This window comes from Pezoporus wallicus, unplaced genomic scaffold, assembly GCF_028554395.1.
Source record: "Pezoporus wallicus isolate ANWC-B61680 ecotype Strahan unplaced genomic scaffold, APGP_CSIRO_Pwel_v1 contig_6428, whole genome shotgun sequence".
Classification (NCBI taxonomy): domain Eukaryota; kingdom Metazoa; phylum Chordata; class Aves; order Psittaciformes; family Psittacidae; genus Pezoporus; species Pezoporus wallicus.
In genome coordinates, this window is record NW_026639269.1 from 3266169 (window position 1) to 3284934 (window position 18766).

The window sequence follows — 18766 nt, forward strand, 5'->3', positions numbered from 1 at the left end:
AATTTTTCCTTATACATGAGGTCTGTTGCACTATCATAAAGGCAGTGAGAGTGACTGAACACAATTTGTTTTTTGACAGATCTGTGTGGGCTGTTAGTTGTCTCCTGTGTTTTTCTTAAGTGCTGTCAGATGCATTGATTTCTTGCTGTACCTCGCCAGGAATTTAACCTGATACTCTGGAATGTGGAGTGGAATAAAATGTAAAGTTTTATCCTAATCTGTTTTTCAGTGATGTTCTGGTCATCATCTTGACTGTACAGATATCCTGTGATCTCTGTTTCATCTTCAGACTGTTCATTCCTTAAACTCATTTCCTCTTTGCTGCTTCTACACGAAATTAAAATTAGTACTTATTATCATGTCTTTATCTGTGGTATAAAGATGATGTAAAATTAAATTTAGATTCCCTGCAATGCTTCTGTTCTTTTATCTTCCTGCAGGGCGCACAAGAAATAAACTTCAAAGTGCAGTATATTTCCTGAATACATCTTTCTGTGTTGCTGTTTTCTCTCCACAGAGCATAAAAAAATCCTGTTTAAATTAGCTTAGAACTTCTTCACCTCTGAAAACTCTTGAAATATAAAAAAATATTATGAGTTCTTTATACCTTCTAGGTTAGATGTCTTGTTTTAGGGTAACTGCCAGTTGTTGCAAAATTAACCATCTTAATTTTTTTAATGCTGTTATAAAGCACATTGTCTTAAGAAAATGCTTTGGACTGTAGTAACGGGGAATAAACAGCAGATGAGAATAGTCAGCTGGGGGAGCTAATGCTCTGTAGTGCATCTATCAGCATCTGAGATGAAAGACCAAGAGCAAAATGCATTAGTGATATTTTTTTTTTCCACAGAAGCTCTTTGATGTTGCAGTTGAAGTGCTTTTCTAGCAGCTTTAAGCAGTACAAATTAAAATTCTTTAATTTCTATTTTTATGATCAGAGCACTCCTATGAGAGACTTTCTGATATCACTGTTACGCTTTCTTCAACAGCATTTATCTCAGTAGTGGGGCCGTTGTATAAATATTTGTAGGTTAGCTTCTTGGGGAAAAAAAGTGTTTTATGGATGCCTTTATTAGGTGTGGGAGATTCTAAAATCAGATTTGGATTAATGAGAATGGGACTAGTTTGTGTTTATAGTAAGGACAGATACGGGTGAAGAAAAAACCCCTCAATATTGTGTCTGGCCACTAAAAGGCTGTGACTATAATTATTCATTTTGGTGCCAGGTGTATAAACCAAAATGTTGTTCTCCTTGGGTTTATGTGATTTCATTTTGTAAGCATGAAATAATATTTTTTTCCCTTCCCAAACAGGATGAGGAAAAATGCTTGAAAGTGGAAACAGTCTGCAACCTAATTTTATTGTGTTTAAAATTAAACCAAGCCTAAGCAGTAACTGTACCCAAATAGGCTGCAGTTTACATTTGTTAAGGAAATGGTTCTGAATTTTATCTCTGTTTCTAGCTGCTTGAATCTTCTGTTTGTCCCTTTCCTTGAAAACCAGTGATGCTTGTCTTAAAGGTGACAGCAAAAGTCAGAAGTGATGCATAGCTAAGTGGGAAATGGTGCCTAACTGCCAAAGTAGAAATACGTATTCTATCACTTAGCTCTGCGCTTGTAGTCATAATAGAAACAATATTGTATGTGGAAACATTTAGAAACAGTTTATTTTTTTTTCCTTGTTTGTGATTGTGTTTAGTTTTTGTTTTGTTTGTGTTTTTTTTTCCATGCTAGAGTTTGTTCAGTAAGACAGCAAAACATATACCATTAATGCTTTTACAAATGTAACAGGTTACTGTTGTCCTACAGAACTTGAAGGAAGTAATACATTTCTCACTCAAGTTTCAGGAAATACATTTAAGTGAAACCAACAGGGGCTTCATCATAGAATTGACTGTTCCTTTTTTATAATTGGTTTTTTGTTCCATATAAAGAAAAAACCCCTCACTGATACCTAGGTTTGTGGCTACCTCTTGTAGCTGACTGTAGTTACGTATTAGGGGAAGAAAATCCTAGGGGGACCTCTTTCATCAGAAGTATTAGCAGTGTGGGAATTCAGTTAAACCAGTATGTCGTACTCTTCAGGTCATTGTACTGCAGTCCGAGGATTTGGTAGGCCAGCTGGCAGGTCTGTTTGCAAAGTAACGTCTTCTGCAAAGCAGTGTTATTAACTGACTGCAATCCAGAACAACTGGGTTGATTTCAAAGCAACCTGAGTATTCTAGTGAGTGAACATTGTGAGCAATGGGTAGATATGGAGTGAGGTTTGATTAAAACATCTAAGCTTAAAATGAATTGTAGTATCTTCTTACAGATTTTCAAAATAAAGCTCAATTCACAGGACAGTATAAACACATCTCGTAAATCTAAGAGGGAGAAGTTTGCTGGAAGGAGTGGAAAACATACGCTTGCCATTTTTTTGGTGCACTGTTAGGGTGGATGAGAAAAGAGCTCTATTTATCCTTCTCTAATGGATCTTTGAACTGTAAACATGACTTTGTTATTAGTAATGGAGAAAAGTAACATTTTGCTGCAGTAATTCTAGTTGCATGTATTTATTTGCACATATGGTGTTGATGTTCTATAAAATTGTGAAATTAAGCAATAGATGTGATTGAAGAATATACAGCTACTGGGGATGTCCCTTTCACCTTCATAAACATAATGAACAAGTTTGTAAATGATGCAAAATGCTAATTAAAAGTTTTAATATGGTAATCATCTCATTTTGATTAGAAACAGATGTTGATTATCTGTAGAGATCTGAATGGACCTTTAGAAGATAGCTCTTACTGCTTAAAATTGACTTGTGAAACTAAACTAAAACACAAACTGTACAGTTAATTATGCCCCATGTAGCACACTAGAGCACTATGATTCTTACTAAGTAGCTTTGTGTGGTTTATCATTTGAGTTACAGTGGACTCTAAAGGTCCTGTTTAAGGTTGAATCTTTCTGTGCTGGGGACTATGCACAGTCTTTATGGTTTAAAGTATATCCTCTTCCTGCTTTGAAAAAATGAATGTGCTTTGAAATGAAAATGGCAAAAAAGACTGCAATAAAAATGAGATGATGAATCAAACCATGTTGAAAACAACCAGACATTTGGAATACAGACTGAATCCTGACACAAATGTTCTGCTGTAACCCTGGATTTCTAAAGTGATATGAAGTGGCAGCTGTACCAGAAACGCAGTGGATAATAGGTGTCTTCAACACCACGTTCTTCAGCTTACGACAGAAGAGGTGGGAAGGGCACCCACACTTCTTGTGTGATGATGTGCTCTAGCACTTAGTAGTTGACCAGGTCACATGTGCTGCTTTTTGTCTAGTGGCTTGGAAGTGATAAAAGAAGAGCAACTCCTAACATGGTCCCTATAGATCCTTAATTCGTAGCAATCAGTAATTTTGGATTCCTGGAAGAAACATTGTAAAGACAAGGAGAATGGTGTCATCAAGTGTCTTCTTCTTGTTCTTTTTTGGGCATAAAGAAAGAGAAGACTGGGAAATCAACAGTGCTTTTTGTAAAATGATGTCCATATGTTGTTCAAGAAGAAAATAAATTCTTTGGACAATGAAGGCATTATTTTGTCCTGGCTAAGGTTAAAATTGTTTCCAAAATTAATTTATTCCTCACATTCCTGCAGTGAATGCAGATGGTAACTTCAGAAATGTTTGTATTGTTCCTTAGTAAAGCAGCATAAAAGCTTGTAGGATAGTTTGTGGAGGATATAAATACACTGTAAGTAGAATTTACTAGGTGCTGTTTTGGATGTGAGTTTTATAAAATGGTGTGCAAACATTGAAATACTCTTCCCTGCTAATCCTGTGATTGAACCTAGAGAAACATTTGTTAATAAGTTTGCAAAATTGAGTCTGATGTTAGCATCCTTATCTGTGAACAGAAGAAAACTTGTTAGCATATTTCTCATAAGGATCTTCCCTTAGCTCCTCAGTAATGTGTGACTTTAATATGTATGTAATATAACATTTATTACTACATGCATACGTGTATGTATATATGTTGTAATTGTTTTGTTTAGCTTCCCTTTTCATGGATGTAGGGCAATGTTTGTCAGGAATGTAGGAAACTGGACCTGTGTCTCTGAGTTTACTCTGTGATTATAGTAAGCATGAATTAGCTGCATACTTGAGGAAGATCCATAAAATGTCCTTTCCATGCCCACTCCTGACTTTAAAAAAAAACCAAACAGCGTTTCAGTCAATGGATAAGAATACATAATCTTCCAAGAACAGCCCTTTATGTTTTAAGGGATGCCAGCAACCTGAACAAGAACTAAAATAGGAAGTTGTAGTACCATCGGAAATAGAATTTTCTTTTTAATGCATTGTGCCTGGCTAAAATGGAATTGATATCCCTTAAGAAGAGTCATCAGATTTTTGAGCCTCTGAAATGTTTTAAAGTCCATGCTTGCTTTAACTGGTAGCATGGCTGGGAATGATGTCCTTTCCTAATCAAGCTAGTGTTCGTTAGCTGGCTGAATACACTTTAAAGTTATATTCTTAAATTTAATGATATCTAAGTTAATATTTTTGTATTCTAGTTCTAGTCTAGTTTGCACTGTGATGTGTGGCAATGGAGAAGATTGACTAGGAAATGATTGTTTTGTCTTTTTCATACTTGAAATGTAGTGTAGTATTGAGATGCTGATGCCATCCCTTTTTGAGAAGGGTGTTGTGCCACTTGAGTACCAGCTGCTCAAGCAAGTTGTAAGAAGTTCACTTTGTAAGGACACCAGCAATGTGTGCCTATAAACACCTGAAGCTGAGCCTTGGAAAAGTAAAGGGCTTGTGCATTGAGTTCTTGTTCCTTACTGGGAGACCTAGAAACAGCTGAAGTAAGCAGTTGTGCATATATAGTAGTACGATGTGTGCATGCATCTTCATCTCTCCATTAAAAAGGAGCAGCGTTATAAAATGTATTTTGAAGTTTTTGGACTGGCTCACTGCCAGTGTTAGTTTAACCAAGGCTTACATATTAAATTATTCATATTTTAATCTAAATTTATGTGTCTTTGTGTTTCTGGGACAATTCTGTGATTAAAAGTCCATGTATAACCTGCATGTATAAAGCAAGAAAACTAGAAATAATGCAAGTTGTCCCAAATCTGCTTCCTTCCTTTCCTCTCATGCCGTCCCTTTTCATGTTGTGATTTTTTCCTCATTTTTTTAAGTCTTAGAAACTTAAGATGAAATGTTAAAACTGTTTCAAGCTACAATACATGACCCACTGTCACTGAAAAGGGAAGATCCTTTTCCCCAGTGTTAACTTTTTGCTTGTGCAAAGTAAAGAATGACTTGGTGATAAGCAGTGTTTGTTAACTAAACTGGCAACAAATGAGGCAAAACTAGGGAGTTAATGTCTGCGGAGTGAGTTGAACCAGTTCAGTGTGAAGGGTCAAATGAGCACCAGGTGACACCCTCAGAAGAATTCTGTTTATTTATTTTTAGAATTTCCTGTATTTTATCTGGGAAGCATCATTGAGCTCTGTCAAAAGTTACGCAGTCTGTTTATCTTTCTGATCTTGATTAGAATCTTAAAAGCTGTATTTAATTGTGTCTAATTTTTTAATGATTACCGGAAAGTGTTCTTGCAGGTGCCATTTTAGAAATGAGCTTATTAAATGTACAAACTTTAGTGTTCTTTTTAAAATAAAAAATAAAAGGAAGGGAAAAAATCCCTTTCCAGCTTCCATGAACTAAGTAAGAATGGGGTGCATGTTTCGTGATGCTCTGTATGCAGAGGTACAGGCATGACCCAGCTGAAAGCTTCAGTCTGAGTTTGGATTATAAGGAGCTTATTTTCATTGCACTGTGTCTTCAGTCAGTTTTATGCAGTTTTTCATGAAAATAGTGAAATCATTAATGCCAATACCAATTATTTTTAATTTTCCAGTCTTTGGAAAAGCAAGTTTTATATTTAAATACATTCTGGAGTCATCTCCCAGCTTTACTTAGGGGCTAGGAATATCCTTGTTTCTTCTTCCTTTCTCTCCATTAGCTAAAAACATGAAGGCAATGTGAATTTGGTGAAAAGGCAAGGAGCAAAATGTTGGTAGGGTTTGCCTGAAATTTTGCCTGTGATAAGGTGCATGAGGCTGTAAGACATAAATTATTTAACAGCTTTATAATAATATTTATTTATACGGTAAATATTGCTTTGCAAGAACGTACGTTTGTTTAGAAGATACACTCAACACAGGTCATAACCATATCTGTAGTTGTGGTCCGTTAACCTGTTTTACTGGAGGTTTCACTAGGATCACTTTTACCCCAACAGTGTTAATTTTTTTGCTAGTGTGATGCAAGAAAATCTCAAATCAGTGTGACTTTACATCTGAACAAGACTGGTATGGTCAAATGACTAATAAGATTCTAGGCAGCTTGTGAAGTTTGGAGTCAGTATAATTATTTTATATGTATATTAAGGGGTAAAGACACCTTGAAATTAAATGTAATACTGAATTAAATGATTTTGTGGATGAAAATGAGCTAATTAGTTTTAGAAAAACAAAGGATTCCTTGCTTTCCCCCCTTCTCATTCTCCCCCAGTACTGCAAGCTTTATCTGTAAAGCAGTGACTGGATTGTTTTAATGCCTGTCTGTAAAAAAACGAAAAGAATCCTTGGCTTGGATTTATGTTTTATTTAGTGAGATATCCTAGACGAAATAATGCAATTGTAACCACTCTAGCTATACAATATGTTTCACTGTTTTCATTTGAAGACAGTTTCATCGATGGTAGGCTGGGCTCTTGTAGGCAATTGCTACTGTGAAAGCATAAACCTGTTCTATTTGAGAAATGGAAGTCGCTATTCTGGAATTAAAATGAAAACTTTGGACTGTACTAGGTGAAAGGCAAGCTTGCAGGCTCACGTGGTGACTTAGATTTGTAGTTATTTAAACAAGAAATACATCATCTGGAAGAAGTAGCAGGGTTTTGATAGCACTGTGTTAAATTTGTATATAGTTTCTGCATGTCATGTTTGAAAAGCGGGTATCTTTTGAAGACTAACATGAATGAGATCATTAGTGGGAGTATTTTATAGATAGTGTTTCCTTAAATTACTTGCACAAACACATTTAACTATTTTGATACAGCCACTTTGCTAAAGAAAAATGTTCTCCATACAGCCCGTTTTTCTCTGAGCATTAGATTGTCACATGTGGAAATATAATGCTACTGTGTATTTCCTCTGTCTTCAAAGTTGCATTCTTCTGCCTTGCTGGCGGCTTTATTATTATTCTTTAAAGCTGATTTTCCTGAGAGTACTACAGTTGCATCTAGATCAACATCAAGATGCAGACAGGGTAACCATAAACCTTCTAGACATCCCTGCCTTGGCCATTTCATATGCATCCATCAAATCAGTTTCATAGAGAGCATTTGCTGAACTACTCCTCTAAGTTTGAAGTGAAAGAGTCCTTCCTATGACTTCCAAGAAAAGTGGGGTTTTGTTCTGTTTCATTTTCTCGGTCTTTCAACTGAGAAGAAGGAAAAAAAAATCAAATGCGTATTTAATTGCACAGAAGTGTTGGTCAACAAATTAGGTATTCTGTCCCATTCAGAAAAGAAACTGAACTGTTCATGCACATTTCCTTCCATGCATATGAATGCTACTGAGTGTCTGTTTTATCTTGTGTTTGGAGCCTGGGTGGGTATCTAGTGCATGCGATTGCCTTGCCTTCCTGACGAGTCTCTAAAAGCCTGTCTTGGCTGCAGCCTTGTATCACCTCTCCATAGTTATTGGAGCACTATCACACAGTGTGTTATACTTCAGTGACACCTATGTCCATCTGTGTTTTGGGAAGGTATTCTGTGTTTCTTACCATTTAATCCCTTTCAGTCAGGGACTACTTCCATTGTACTTTATCAAGAACATATATTGTGCAAATATTTAAGACTTAGTTGCATGCAGTTAAGTTACTAGGTATCACTGCTGGATTACCAGCCTGTATGATCTGTTTTATCAGAGTAGATTACTTAGATTTATTTTTTTTTTATTATTTCTTACTTTTTTCAGGTTTTAAGGACTGAGCTTAATAATGATTTAAGGCAGAACAAATTGATTCCAAATTTTGTTGTTGCTATTTTCCGTTGTATAAAACCCTGAAATGATTTATTGACTAGTAAAATCATTATAATGTACTAATTTTGTATGGCTTTTCTGCTGCATTTGGTGCACTATTAAGTAGCAAAAAAAGTATAACACATATAGTTATGCCTATGAGTATTTTAAGTTTTTATGTTATGAAGTGTAGCATTATCCATGGTTTTTCAAGCTAGAAATTTTGGCTTAAACAGTTCAAGTTGTTAAATTAGAGCATTGCTGCTTAATTTGCCCAATTCAAGAACGGGAAAAGCACTCACATTTATAGAACAAGAAGTATGCCACAGATGACATGTTGTGGGGTTTTGTTTGTTTTTTGTGTTTTTGTTTTTGTTTTTTTTTTTTGAGTCTGGATTTAAAAATGAGCTGAAACTCGTGTTTTTGTCAAAAATCTGACAAAGGTGTTTAAGCCGTTACTAGCCGCGATTGACTCATCAGGCTTTATTTTAATGCATATAGTAAACCTAGACATGAGCAGGGTTTATCACAAGTTTTGATTTGTTGGCTTTTACAAGGTTGACTTTTACAAAATGTGGTTTTGTATTAATGCTTAAAATTATTATATTTTAAAATCTGCACTATGCCTTCAGAAGGAAGGTTATTTAACACTATTGATCACTAGTGTTTTGCTGGTTTCTGCTTAATTATTAGTGATCGCTTGCTGAATCACTGAAAGGAATGATATATTCACAGATTAAGTAATCTTTTAGCTTGTGTTAATTAACAGAAAACCAAAACAAACCTTATTCTGAAGTATTTCAAGTTTTAAAACAAGCTCTTAATTTTAGATTAGTGAAGACATGAAAAATGAATTAGCAAATGAGCTGCTTACATCAACCCCTGGCTTCAGTGTGGCTAAAGTAAAAGAACAAATATTCTATAAGGTAAGTAGAAACTGCCAAGTTCCCCAGATTTGCACTCATTCTCCTTCACTTAAACTTGGAGTTATTATGTTTACATGACATTATTGGTAACAGTTAATCAAAGTGTCTCAACTGAGACTAATAAGAATTTCTCTTCTTCATGTCAGTATAAGGTAGAAGGGAGGGACTGCGAGTGAAGTGAGCTTTGGACTACTGTTACTGTCTTCTGTCCTCTTATGCCATCCTTTAGCTTTCACCACGAAAATGGTCTTAAGTTTTAACGTTTCCCAGACAATTGACTTAACTTGCCTGGCTGACAGACCACTCAGTTTGGAGGCATTCTCAAGCATCTGTTGCTGAAGCTGGGTTTGGTTTGAATGTATTAGTCTGAACTTCTTTTTGCTAGAGAGCAAAGGGAGAAGCAATGTGTCTGATGGAAACCCCTGACTCTTTTTCTGGAGTGAAGTTGGTTGGGTTCCAGATCTACTTCCAAGGTATGCAGCTTTTCATGAATAAAATATTTCAAACTGCCTGAAACAGAAGGCCATTTTCAAGTATCAAATCCGTAAGTGATGCAAAGCTACATAATTGGTCTAATAATCATAGATACAAGCTTTAAAATAGCTTATTTTGCCTAGCTGCATGACCCTCTCCAAGTAAACAATTTCTTCACCAAAATAATGATCAGCTATTCCAAAATCAACACTTAATTTCAAACCATTTGCATTTTGCCTGGATAGAGTGCTAAGACAGAGAATGACTTAAAGCTGTACTGATCCATCTTGAATCTTAAGGTTGTAAACATTGTTACTGCGTCATTTTGCTATTCTACAATGTGGGGTTTTCTTCTTTCTCAGGTTGGACTTTCAGAAGCTGTGGATCTGTTTAGAACCAGAAGAGTGTTTATTAAAGACGGCTTTGCATATGTGCCACTTAAGGATATCGATGCAATTGTTTTGAGCAACTATAGAACAAAGTTATCTAAAGCACTGGCGGTAAGTCTGATACTGGTTTTTACAACTTTTGTTGCATTGTTTAGTGACACTCTTGGACAAAGACCTTTTTGATTTTTTTTTTTTTTTAAATGTATGTGGTTCCATCTGAAGAATACCAGAAACCCTGTAAAAAATGCTGGCAGTACTAAAAAATTTTGTTATGAACTGGAGTTTCATTACTTTAAAATGGAATTTAGCATGTGATGGAGATGGTAAATAAATGTATCCTAGAGGATTTTGAAATTGTTTCCTACATAGAGAGTAACATGACTTTTTTTTCATTCACAATGTGAGCCCCATGCACATGATTGTTTTTCTCTTTGTACTGGTATTTTCTCGCAGAAGAGTTTGCAACATTTGTTTTGTTGAAACAAGCAAAATACTGATTTGTGTTTGTTGGTGTTTTTGTTTTTTGTTTTTGTTTTTTTTTCTTTTTTTTAATAGAACTAAGTTGGAACATGTCAGGGAAAAATGAAGTCTTCACTGTAGGAATGCCTCAGATCTAGTTAGGACACATAGTAAATACTGTATGTGAACGTTCTGTTAGTAATTTGGTGATGAATTTAGGAAATGCTAATTTTACAATATGAGACTCTTCACAGGGTTTAAAAGTTGGTGATCATGTAGAATGCACAGAGCTTTAGTCCTAAAAAAGATGGCATTGCATAGCATGAAGGCAGTTCAGATTGCCTTTAAAAAATGTTTTCAAAGCCTTACATTGCCATGCTGCATTAATATCAAGGTTGACCGTGAGCATTTAGTAAACAAACACTCTGAAGTAAAAAGGCATTCCTTTAAGAAGCTGTCAGTATGCTGATTTTATAGTTTGTTAATTTTGAATATAACTAGAGTCTATAAAATTATTTAACGTGAAGTCAAAAATAGTGATACTCTTATGTGAACATATACATTAATACTCTAATACAACTGTAACGAGACATTTCAGCTAATGCATAATGTTATTGCTGAAAGCTGATAATACTTGGGTAGGATTTAAAAGGAATGAATGTATTCTATAGAAATATGGTGAAGTACACAAGGTTATCAGCATCTATTTAAAATACTTTTGGGAAGCTTCTGGAATTTGCCTGTTGTGTGAGTATCTGTTGTAGAGTTTAAGCTGAAAAGTCTGAAAAACAGAAGGAACTGTAATGAGTTGGCTGTCTGACTTTTCAGTTGGAGAAAAAATGTGCAGCTTTTTTTACAAACTCAGTTTATAATTTTGTTTAACCCAGATGACTTCATTAAAGCCAATAGCTGCTTTATAGTGAAGGAGTGCTCTATACTGCCCTCTGTAGTCAGGGGTTAGAAACTGTTAACGCTCTTGCGAGTGTGGAAAACTATCTTCTATAGAACTGCTGTGTTTTAAGTTATTGCAGTATTTCAGGTTTGCATTAGTTTTTTAGTTTTAATACGTATATTTTGCTAATGAAAGTTTGCCATATTTTCAGAGTAAGAAATAAGAGAGAATTAGTGGTTTCTGTCCTATTTCAAAGCTCCTACTTGAACTTGTGGGGTCTTGATTTACTGATTTACAAACTAATTTAGTTTGAGAAATGACATTTAATAAGCTGTTTCAGCTAATTTTAGCCAGCACAGTGCACTGCTGAGAGATGCTGGGAATATTATTGAGCCTTTTAAGCAAAGGCTAAAAATCAGAGGTCAGTCTAACGTTCTTCTGTTACACCAAATAGGCATAACTGGATTTGAAGGCCTAACGTGGTAGCTGGATAATTGGTGTAGTTTTCAATGAGACAAAACTGTAATCATCAATTACTGTCAATCAATTATTGAAAATTCTGTGAAAGTGTAAGAAAACAGGGTGCTTTCTTTAAAGAAAGGACTATACATATGGAATTTTTTTAAAATCTGAAGACGGTAACCATTGCTGTCCCACAATATAGAAATCAGGAGGATATCTTTAATCTTTTCCTCAGGCTTATCTGAAGAGGCGTATTTTTAATGGAAGTTGTAACACAGTGGCACGTTTCCAGTATTGTTTGTAAAAAGTAGTTGTTGAAATACTATTTGATCTAGGCCTAAGTTCTGCAAGTACAGCTATTTTAGAGGTGCTTGGTAATGCTTTTGCAGCACATGGATGTTTGTATGTGTCTGCTGCAAAGGGAAAGTCAAGAAAGAGAAATGTGCTGAATTACAGGCACTATGGTAGTATAGAGGTCTTTATGACTTTGCACGCAAGTTGTGCATCATGGCCAGATTTAATTAAGAAGTAATAGACCCTTCTTATTTAATTTGTCTCTTAATTAATGTATTTGACAACATTACCACTTTGGTAAGCATTATTTATGTGTGCTTTTGGGAGCATGTTTTAGTATTTTTGCAGCATCTGGCTATTTACAGTTTGTTCTCAGCACTTTCTAATGGCCAATCCTTGTTTTATTAGAATTTGAGAATTAAAGATCTTAAGGGTGTGATAAACCAAATTAGGCTTGAATTTTTTTTTCTAAAGAAGGGGTTTGTATTTTCACAGGGTCATAAAGTTAGGCTAAATACTTGTATCTTCTGTGGGGTAGTTTGACTTTGGCCAGTACTTCTGGCTCTGGCAGTCTCTTACAAGCTTCTAAGGGACAAAATACTTTGAATATAGATAGTGGAAAGATGACCTTTCAGGCACATAGTTCTGTGGAAACTTTTTTTTACAGCTCTCATTAGTAGTTCAATTCTTCAATGTTAAAACAGTATAGTTTTCCATTTTGGGTTGTTTATGTGGTGTTATTTGTACTGTGATGCATGTTTTGCCTCTCGGACATTGTTTGTTGCTGTTCTAAGCAATCACACACACAGGTTTTTAGGAGTTATCCCTACTCAGGAATGATTTTATGATTAAGGCCTGGCATGTCTTTTTCAAGGTCTTCTGAAGCTGTTACACTTGATGGGAGTGTGTTAAAGCTACTCTTGTTCTCCAAAGCACAGAAAAATTCGGGTGGTTGCCTCACCTTATTACATTACTCACTACATTTCAGGCTCACGTTGCCACCATCCTGCATGTTAGAGGGTGATTCTAACTGGATTATAAAGGAGGAATATAATGAGAGTGAATTGATGTGTTGATACTGAGCTTTCAGAGAACAGTAAATAATTCATAGTGCTGACTTCTGCTTTTAAAAAAAGTTGTATGTTGACACTGACACAAATTCAGTTTAGTCAGAGTTATGCTTTAATCGCTTACTAGTCAATGAAGCAGTCATATGTTTTGTTTCATCCCTTAAAAATAAGTTTGACATCTCTACTGGCAATTCCTTGAGGCTCAGTAAGAGGGGGAGTTAATATTAGTCAAGCCTTCTTGACAACTGCAAATGCAACTGAAGAAGTTCATTTTATGTGCAAAATCAATACTACAAGGACCTTCTTGCTGTATTCTCTGATCCATTTGATAGTAAATAATTTCTTTTGTGCCATTAATGATGATTAAACTATAGAAAGCTTAAACATTTTCTGTACTTCATGTAAGTTATAATATTAGCTCTACAATTGTTTTATAACTTAAAGCAAACTTTTACTAATTCAAACTGCATTATATTTTTTTTTCCATGAGGGTTTCACTGTGTTTACGCTAATACACAAACATTTCTGCAGTAATGCTGTGCTGCATTTTGGTAATTTTAGTTGTAGTCATCTAGTGAGTTTAGGTTGTGAAATTATTGGCAGGCCTGGATCACCTTTTTTCTGAGGATAACTGTTCTAATTTTTCATTTCTTGAAATCAGAAGATTTGGCTTAGTGTTGTGATTGAGATGCACAGACCTGTATCAGAGCTGTGTTATACTGAATACTGCACAAAGGACTGCTCTGGAAAAATCTCAAGTGGAATAGAAGGGGGAGAAGACAGAAGAGGCTGCTGAATTATTGCCTGGGACTGGCCTTTATCAGCAGTGTCCTCAAAGAACTGAGAAAATGACTACTATTACGTTGGTAGTTGTCTGACTTGTTTGAAGAGGAGTTCTGCCCTGTGTGGATAATTGCTAAATACTGAAAAACCTGATGCTGGGCCACCTCCTTTAGTGTTTGAATCAACTAAATTGAATCACTGCATCAGCCTTAACAAAAGTTACAGTTCAGAAAGTGTTTTGTCCTTAAGTTGTAGTGCTTGTTGAACATTACATTTTAAAGCTATAAGCAAATGACACTTGGAGGACTGTGTGCAGTTCTGGTGTCCTCAACATAAGATGGACATGGAGCTGTCCAACAGCTGTCCAACAGCTCCATGTGGCCTCACGAGGTGACAGTATATGGCAGAATATTATAGCAGAACATCATACAGGATTTTAACAGTCTGCAAATTAAAATATTAACTGAACAGAACACAAACTGATTGTCCTGGGTTCAGCAGTAGCAGTCATTTTTCTCCTCAGTAGCTGGTGCAGTGCTGTGTTTTTGACTTTTGGCCTGGGAACAGTGCTGATAACATCAATGTTTTTAGTTGTTGCTCAGTAATGTTTAGCCTGACCAAGGACTTTGTGCATCTCATGCTCTGCTAGGGAGGAGGAGAAGCTGGGAGAAAGCAGAGACAGGACACCTGACCCAAACTAGCCAAAGAGGTATTCCATACCACAGCACGTCATGCCCAGTATATAAACTGGGGGCAGTTACCCAGAAGGGGGAGATCACTGCTCGGTCGGGCTGGGTATTGGTCGGCAGGTGGTGAGCAGTTGTATTCTCTCCTCTTGTTATTTCCCTTATTATTATTATTGGTGGTAGCAGTAGTGGTTTGTGTTGTACCTTAGTTACTGGACTGCTCTTATCTCAACCCGTGGGAGTTACATTCTTTTAATTTTTCTCCCCATCCCTCCTGGAGCTGGGGAGGGAAGAAGGGGGTGGGGGGTGAGCAAGGGCTGCATGGCTGAATTGCTGACTGGGCTTAAACCACAACACTGATACCATAAGAAATCAAGATTCCCATGTTAATATGTACAGTCTTGATAGCATGTGTTTCTTCTGAATTGAAAGTCTGTGCTTTTTTACTTTGCAGTATGATCTTGTGTAATATGATAAAATGCCTACAAATCAAATTGTCGGGTTTTGAGGACTTAGTAGAAAAAGAAGACTTCACTGCTATTTTCTAATTTTTGTGGGTTGTTTTTTGTTTGTTTTTGTTGTTTTGTTATTTATTCCTTTCCCTATTTGGCATGTAATCTTCAAAACTGTTAGAAATGTGCATCAAGTTGCTTCTAGCTTTAGTGATCTTTGTGATGATTTGTCTTTTAAAATTAAATATTAGACAGATGTGCTATTTCAGTTGATTTATGCTGTATTTTCAAAGAACCTGCTAATTTGGGAAAAGTATCAGTATACATAGCACTATCTGCGAAACATTTTCTTCCTAAAACACCTATGTTTTCAAGCAGTGAAGCAGAAAGCTTTATGTAGTGACATTAATGTTGAGAAAGTATGATTGATTATGGTCTTGTCACTTGAAATTAGTTTCAGGTGTTGTGTTCCCAGTGTTAAAGTAATTCACTGTAACATAAATGGATGATTTTTATAATATGCACATACAAGGTTAGTGAAGTAATAACTTTGGCAGTGCAGGGTAAAGTGATTACAGTGACTGTCCTCTGAGTCTCTCATGAAAGTTTGTTGTGAGAGTGTTGGCAGAGAAGCAGCTGATACTCATTTCTGAGTAGTGTTGCATGGTAAGGTCATTGTCTAAGGCACAGGTCTGCTTAAGAAAATGGTGATATTTTGAGTAGAAGTAAAATCAAGGGAATTGATTTTTCTGCCTATGTTTGTGCCAAAGGGAATTCAGACCTGTACACAGAATGGTTACCTGTGAGACAGGGAAACTTGCTGTACCTTCTTTCTGCCATGGCCTCTGAGTTTTCCTTTTGTTGGCTGTTTTCTGAAATCAATTCTTCTAGTGTTTTATCCTCTGCTAATTGAAGTATATGTGTTTCTTTTAGAGACTGCTTAGATTGCTAGCATGAAGCAATTATAAATAATATTAGGAGGTTAAATGAAATTTGACTATATTCAGTATTTTTCTACTTCTTCTATCTGCTTCTCGCATGTACTACAAAGTCCCAAGATTTTGAGTGCTAAATTTGCAGCATAAACAATTGCTGTGGTCTCTGCATGATCCTGTTTGGTTTCATTTATATGGAAATACTTTCACCTTCAAATCAATATGGGTGCTTCGGGATAATAAAACTAATGAAGCAAAATGTGCAGGATTTAAAGCATATGGAAAGCTTACTTAACTGTTGAGATGTTCCCCAAATTTCAGAAAAACTATTGGAATAGAATATATAAGAAGTACAGCTTTATTTCTGTGTTGTGCGATAGATGTGATGACCCAGAAATGCATCACTTAGTATAGTACTTGTCTAATGCCACATGACAACATGTGTTTTAACATGTGGGTAACAGTAATTTGAGAATGAGGCAAATAAGAAAGAACTGTAATGCCATATGTGGTTGGTAAGTGAACAGAAATCTGTGTTTCAGGATGACACTGTTAGAAATTAAGAGTTTTCTCCTGATTATATTCTTAGAAACTAACGTTTTCTCCTGATTATATATTCTTAATGGCCTTTGGTGACCCATAGGCAGTTGCTGTGTGATAGCTGTAGATATCTGGAGTTGGTTTACACCCGAGTTAATGACAGATTATTTCATCAGCTGTGTTCTGGCTTTTTCTTGGAGAAAGCTGGTAAGTTTCTGGAAGCTAACTGGTAGCAATCAAGCTGATGTTTACTTTGGCCACCAATGGAGCAGGACTTGAGTGACACAGGGAGCTATCCAAACTGCCTGTGAAGCTGTATCTAGGGTGTTTCTCAGCCTTCCACTGCTTCAGTGTGGAATGAGACTGATTTGTGTCTCCATTTGTTTCTTGGGGAAAATTGATTCGTGTATCTCAATCATGCTAGCTGAATCTGTTTGGTGGTAGCGGGGACTTGGATTTCTCACCCATCTGTATATTAACAGAGGCTCATTATTGAAATCCAAGTTTCAACCACTTACCATTTTTTATTGGTGGTTCAAGAGACACAATTTATCTACCACTGCTATGTACAGTAAATCAAAAACTTACCTTGAAATTAATATATTGAATCTTGCCTACAATGTTGTAGGATTCTGTAAAGGAGCATAAATCTTACTGTGCTTTGTCTAAACCACTTCTTTCAAGGGATGTAGTTGCTTTTAGAGCACAACAGTTATTTACTGGGCTTAATAAATGGATTCTTAAATTCATGATTGTTGAGAAGCAATATTGCTGCCTCACTGACGCTTTTGAACAAACATGGTCTAATCCTGACAGTTACATTTTTATAACATTTTTAAGGAGTATGCCACTTTTGTCCTAACTTTCAAATTGTTTATGGCTTAAACTTTGCATGTATCTATGCTAAATTTTCAGTTCCTATAGAATATAAGTAATATGTTCATTCTTGCTTGCCTCATTGTCCAAATTGCTCTGGTAATTCATTTAATCACTGCTGTTAGCCAAATTAAAATTTCTCCTATTTGAAAGCTTTGTGGCATACATGCCCTTGTCCAGTTGTTAAATTTTGGCTAACATATTGCACACTTTTATAAACCTACTGTACAGGTTCCCAGCAAGTTGCACCTTGTTTAGAAATAATATTTTATAGCATACCAAACACAGATGCTTATAGGACTTTGTCGTGGTTTAAAACCAGTCAAGCAACTCGTTCACTCACTCCCCCCCTTCTTTCCCTCCCCCTACTCCCAGAGGGACGGAGAGGAGAATCGAAAAGAATGCAACTCCCATAGGTTGAGATAAGAACAGTTTAGTAACTAAGGTAGAACACAAATCACTGCTGCTACCACCAGTAATAATAATGATAAAGGAAATAACAAGGGAAGAGAATACATCACCTCACCACCAGCCGACCGATAACTCGCCCCCCCCAGCCCGACCAAGCTCTGACTGATGCCTCCTCCAACCCTGCAGTCCCCCAGCCCTTCCGGGTAACTCTCAGGTACATCCTGGGCATGATGTGCTGTGTTATGGAATACCTCTTTGGTCAGTCTGGGTCAGGTGTCCTGCCTCTGCTTCCTCCTGGCTTTCCCTCCTCCCTGGAAGAGCATGAGGCTCACAAAGTCCTTGGCCAAACCAAAACATCATTGTTATCAGCTCTGTTCCCAGGCTGAAAGTCAAAACACTGCACTGCATCAGCTACCAACAAGGAGAAACATGACTGCTACTGCTGAACCCAGGACAGACTTGCTGTTGTGAGTAGTCACAATGGAATCAATAGGTTTGTAGCCATTGAAAGTAGTGTGTAGAGCAGCATAAGATTAAGCATTCAAGAACAAAATGGAGTCATGCAAGTTATTTTGAGACCTAAATCGAGCTGTAGTGTCTTAAGTTACAATTACAGGTTGAATTAAGAATTTGGATTAACAACAGAAATGCTTAATGCAAATTTATGTAGCAGGCAAAAAGAAATAGTCTGAATCACTAAAAACTGTGATGACCACCCTTACAATTACATCATTTTTTTTTCCATTTCTCTGTGAAATCTGGAGAATTGCTGTTCTCCTGAGTAGAGTTTTATAATATCGCATATGTAATGTTAACATGTTTTTCCCATTCCTGCTAATGATAAAGATCTGTTTTTTCCATCAGAAAGAGAAATGGGAAATGACTATCAGTAGCTCAAAGTCAGACATGAAATAAACTGGACAACTGATAGTCATATCAGATGACACTTGGTTAATTAATGTATAGAATCTTTATAGAGGTTGGAACACTTCTTTAAGCAGTATGTGTAAGAATAAAGTATGTTCAAG

General features: G+C 36.2%; 1 protein-coding gene across 3 annotated transcripts in view; it reads left to right on the forward strand.

The window, feature by feature from the left end:
- PRIM2 (DNA primase subunit 2) overlaps nucleotides 1-18766 on the forward strand; it is a 109965-nt gene that overhangs the window by 12689 nt on the left and 78510 nt on the right. For 2 of the 3 annotated variants that reach the window (XM_057414057.1, XM_057414059.1), the window contains 2 exons: nucleotides 8920-9015; nucleotides 9852-9989. The exons of the other annotated variant lie outside the window; for it this stretch is intronic. In XM_057414057.1, coding sequence (XP_057270040.1) covers nucleotides 8920-9015; nucleotides 9852-9989 — 234 coding nt within the window. The remainder of the gene's footprint in view (nucleotides 1-8919; nucleotides 9016-9851; nucleotides 9990-18766) is intronic. 3 annotated transcript variants of the gene reach the window in all.